This window comes from Eimeria maxima, genomic scaffold (genome assembly GCF_000499605.1).
Source record: "Eimeria maxima Weybridge genomic scaffold, Emw_scaff1356, whole genome shotgun sequence".
NCBI lineage: Eukaryota > Apicomplexa > Conoidasida > Eucoccidiorida > Eimeriidae > Eimeria > Eimeria maxima.
Genome location: NW_013563478.1, coordinates 3,927 through 8,961, shown reverse-complemented (window position 1 = coordinate 8,961; position 5,035 = coordinate 3,927). Strand labels below are relative to the sequence as shown.

The following is a 5,035-nucleotide window of genomic DNA, read 5'->3' as shown; positions in this document are numbered from 1 at the left end:
TATATATATATATATATAACTATGTATATAAATAGTAATAAGTACCTACATACATATAAATAAATATATTTATATAAAATAAATAAATAAATATTTATTTATTTATTTATATATAAATATAAGAATAATAAATATAAATATAAATATAATTAAATAAATATAATTAAATAAATATAATTAAATAAATATAATTAAATAAATATAATTATTTAATTATATAAATATAAATAGCCAATGTATAAAAAACGCGATTTGCTGCTATATACAGAGATTGTCTCCCTCTAGCTGCTGCTGCTGCTGCTGCTGCTGCTGCTGCTGCTGCTGTTGCTGCTGCAGCTAATTGCTTCTTCTGTCTCCTCGCTGTTGGATTTTATTAAGGAAGCAGAAGGGACAAGAGACAGCAGCAAGTCATGTTCTTTGCTGCTGCTGCTGCTGTTGTTGTTATTGTTGCTGCTGCTGCTGCTGTTGCTGCTGTTGGTGTCTGTGCATATCTCCATTGTTTCCTCTGTTTCCTTGCTGCAGGGTTTGCTGCTGCTGCTACTAAAAGAATCCTCAACCTCCTTTGCTGCTGCTACTGCTGCTGCTGCTGCTGCTGCATCAGCAGCAGCATCTGCTGCAGTAGTACTGGTAGTAGCATCATTAGCAGCAGTAAATACATCATCCTTATCAGCAGCAGGAACAGCAGCAGCAGCAGGAGGAGGAGGAGGAGCAGCAGCAACAGGAGGAATAGGTGATGCAAGCAGCAAATTATGTTTAGTATCAACATCTGTTGCTGCTGCTGCAGTTGCTGTTGCTGTTGCTGCTGCTGCTGCTTCAATTTTAGTTTTGCTGCTATCTGCATGCGTTGTGAATCTAATATCTTTATTTGTTGGTCTTCTTCTTTTTAGTGATGAGCCTCCATGTATCCCAAATCCATTGCTGCTGCTGCTGCTGCTGCTGCTGCTGCTGCTGCTGCTGTTGCTGCTGCTGCTGCTGCTGCTGCTATTACTATTGGTGCTACTATTAAAGACCTGTCTTATAGGAACAAATGGATTAGATGGAGCAGGACTATGACCCCTTAAATGAATGGTCTCTGTGCCGGCAATAGCAATAGCTTGTTGTTGTTGCTGCTGCTGCTGTTGCTGCTGCTGCTGCTGCTGTTGTTGCTGTTTTTGTTGATATTGGCTTACAGCCTTTATAGCCAACCTTCTTGCCCCATAGAATCCAAATTTCGAAACCGGAAATGAGCGACACATTCGAGCGCCCGTGCCGAGACTGCCGTAGGCCATCCATGTATTGTTGCTTGGTGCGTAGCAGACTCCCTTAGGATTTTTTAGTGCTGCTGCCAATTGTTGCATCTCTACTCTTGATAGACTTGCTGCTGCTGCAGCAGCAGCAGCACCCATACTATTCGTACCATCACATTCCTCATATTGTATGCTACAAGATGAACCCTCATAAGGGGGGTAACAGCCTAATGATAACGGAGATGATGATGATCCTGCTCCTGCTCCTGCTGCTGCTGCTGCTGCTGCTGCTGCTGCTGATGATGATGATGAGGATTGATGATGTAATCTTGTACTAAGATAACTTCTTGATAAAACATTATCTTGGGATGATCCTGCTGCTGCTGCTGCTGCTGCAGCACTTGCTGCTGCAGCACTTAATGCATCACCTCTACCTAATGCAGCATTATTATTTGCTGCTGCTGCTGCTGCAGCAGCAGCAGCAGCAGCATGATGATGTCCATGATGATGTCCATGATGATGATGATGTCCTTTACCATTATTACTTCCCCCATTATGATTGTTGCCGCTGCCGCCGCCGCCGCTGCTGCTGCTGCTGCTGCTGTTGCTGCTGCTGCTGCTGCTGCTGCTGCTATTATTATTATGATTATTATTAGCCCTCTCGTCAAAGGATTGTCTTGCTGCTATTGCCATCAATCTTGCTGCCTCTGCACCAAACTTTTTATTACTAAAAGATTTATAATTTTGTTTACCGTTCTCGCACCAGAAGGCTACCCAACTATTACGATCCTTAGCAAATCTTACACCAGGCATTGGTGCTGCTGCTGCTGCTGCTGCTGCTGCTGCAGCAGCTGCAGCAACAGATGCAGATGATGATGACGAACAAGATGATGGGTTATAACCACAACATCCGGATCCGCTACCGTTCGTGCTGCTGTTGTTGCTGCTGCTGCTGCTGCTGCTGCTGCTTCCTGCTGCTGCTGCTGATAGTTTTGAACGTTTACGGGGAAGGATAGGAGATTCCTCTGCAGCAACAGGTAATAAGGAGTAACAATCTGCTTCGCAGCCTAATACTTGCTGCTGCTGCTGCTGCTGCTGTTGCTGCTGCTGATGATGATCTTGTGCATGCGATAACAATGGTAACGATGTACGCCAATCAGCTGCTGCACTTGGTGCTGCTGCTGCTGCTGCTGCTGCTGCTGCTAGAGCTGCGGTGTCTGTATGTGTGCTGCTGCTGCTGCATGCAGTGTCCTCAATACCCCAAGAAGAAAGACGTCTTAATGCTTTTGCTGTTTGTGCTGCTGTTGCTGCTGCTCCCCCTGTTGCTGCTGCTGCTGGTGCTGCTGCTGCTGGTGCTGCTGCTGTTGTTGTTTGTCTAGACAGCAGCTCAAGGAAAGAAAGTAAGGAAGGAGACACACCAATATCTTCTTCTGTCCCTAATAAACAATTACTATCTGCTGCTGCTGCTGCTGCTGCTGCTGCAGGCAGCAGCAGCGAAGATGACTCCGACAGCGGGGGAGTCGTTGTTCCTGCTGCTGCTGCAGTAGTAGGAGGAGCTGGTAAGGCTAATGTAGGTGTCTGTTGCTGCTGCTGCTGTTGCTGCTGCTGCTGCTGCTGCAGCAGCAACGCATCTGCAGATCCACCCAATACCCATACTATATTTCTTTGTGCTTCTTGTATTTGCTGCTGCACTTGCTGCACCCCCCGCAGCAGCTGCTCGAGACCACTGGTCAGCCGCTGCAGGGACTTAAGGGAAGGGGAGCAGTCTTCCTCTATTGCTTCCTCTCCTGTTGCTGCTCCTCCTCCTGCTGCTGTTGCTGCTGCTGCTGCTGCTCCTCCTCCTGTTGATCCCGTTCCTGCTGCTGCTGCTGATCCCGCTGTCTCACCATCTGTCCAAGTCACCTTAGGACATTTATTACGATTCTTCTCTCCTCTTCCTGTTGCTGCTGCTGCTGCTGCTGCTGCTGCTGCTGCTGGATCTGCTGCTGCTTCAGTTCCTGCTGCAGCAGCTGAACCTGCTGCTGCTGCTGTTGCTGTATTTGCATTAGTTGCTGATGGACACCGTGTATTATTAAGTTCCTTTTTCTTATCTCCCCCTCCTCCTGCTGCTGCTGCTGCAGCTGCTGCTGCTGCTGCTGCTGCTGCACCTCCTAATAGAACAAATCCTAATGGATCCGCTAATACGTCATCTGTTGGGCAACGAGTAGATACACTATCCGTCATAGCTGATGCCTCCCTGGAGGAGACAATGGGATCCGATCCCGATCCCGATCCCGATCCCGATCCTGTTGACCCCACATCTACAGTTACTGATGGATCTGTACTCACTATACTCTCATTGCTTACTAAAGGATCTGCTGCTGCTGCTGCTGCTCCTCCTCCTCCTCCTGCTGCAGCTGCTGCTGCTGCAGCAACAGCAGCAGCTGCTGCTGCTGTCTCTGCTGAATCCTCCTCTGTACCATCGTGCAGAGATGGAGGCCTGAGCAGCAACAGCAGCAATAATACCATAGAACGAATATAGCAGCAAAAGTATCGATTAAGCAGCAGCAGCAGCAGCAGCAGCAGCAGCAGCAGGAAACCGTAGCAGCAAACAGTAACAGATTACTAAGCAGCAACAACTTCTTTTGCTGCTGTATACAAATTATATACGCAGAGAGGGACTGTCTCTATGTCCCTATTATACTGATAATAATATTGCTGCTGCAGCAGCAGCAGCAGCAGCAGCAGCAGCTTCTGTGTGTATATTTACTTTAGCAGCAGCAGCAACAACAGCAACAGCAGCAGCAGCAGCAGATATTTGCGGTGTACTTACACTGGTGCTGCTAGCTTCCATAGATCCCAAGTTGGCGGAGGAGGAGAAGAAGAGTTGCTGTCAGCTTCCTCCGAGGCAGCCTGCTGCAGCTGCTGCTGCAGCTGCTGCTGCAGTGGTTGCTGCTGCAGCTGCTGCTGCAGCTGCAGGGCCCAGGCCTTCTCGGGGCCCTCAAGGGCAACTGTCTCCGTTTGCATGGTGCTGCAGCAGCAAAAGAAAAAAAACACGACCTAGATCTATAGCAGCAGTAGCAGCAATTGCTGCAGCAGCAGCAGCAGCAGCAGCAGCAGATATTAAGACAAGAGTAACAATAGGAAGGAAATAACAGCAACAATAATATTAATAAATAAATAAAAAGACAAAGAAAAAGAAAAAAAAAGACAAGAGGTAATATTTAGCAGCAAGAGGAGCAGCAGCAGGATTAGTAGTTGAGCAGCAAATCATTAATAACAGTTGCTGCTGGTGTTGCTGCTGCTGCTGCTGTTTGCTGCTACTAATATGGCATATAAAAAGAAGATAATAAAAAGAAAAAAAGAAGAAAAAAGGATTAAATAAACATATAATTAGTTTATTTAATTAAATATAAATAAAATAAATAAAAAAAAAGAAGAAAAGGATGAATGGGCAAGAAAGTTGACCGGTCGGGCCGCCGCTGGTCTGTTTCTGCTGCTGCTGCTGCTGCTGCTGCTGCTGCAGCAGCAGAACAGCAGCAGCAGCAAAAAGACATAGATCTATACAAAGAAGAATTAAATTAAATTACTAAATTACTTACTGTATAAAAGGAAGAAGAGGGGGCCCCTTATTATATATATAAGGATGAGGGTGTGCTGCTGCTGCTGCTGCTGCTGCTGCTGCTGCTGCGTATATACACCGGAAATATATTTATATATTCAGGTGTATAATAAGGTCATAAAAAAGAAAAAGAAATAAAAAATAAAAAAAGAATTAAAAGAAATAAAAAAAAAAGAAAAAAAAAAACAAAAAAAAAAAAAAAAAAATT

General features: G+C 45.6%; 1 protein-coding gene across 1 annotated transcript; it reads right to left on the bottom strand.

Moving 5' to 3' along the window:
- Window positions 1–281: 281 nt before the first annotated feature.
- EMWEY_00051840 (hypothetical protein, conserved) lies at window positions 282–4,232 on the bottom strand (the record flags this gene model as incomplete). The annotated part of the gene is made up of 2 exons (XM_013477494.1): window positions 282–3,705; window positions 4,039–4,232. The coding sequence occupies 2 exons, from the start codon at window positions 4,230–4,232 to the stop codon at window positions 282–284; spliced, it is 3,618 nt and encodes a 1,205-aa protein (XP_013332948.1).
- Window positions 4,233–5,035: the final 803 nt, after the last annotated feature.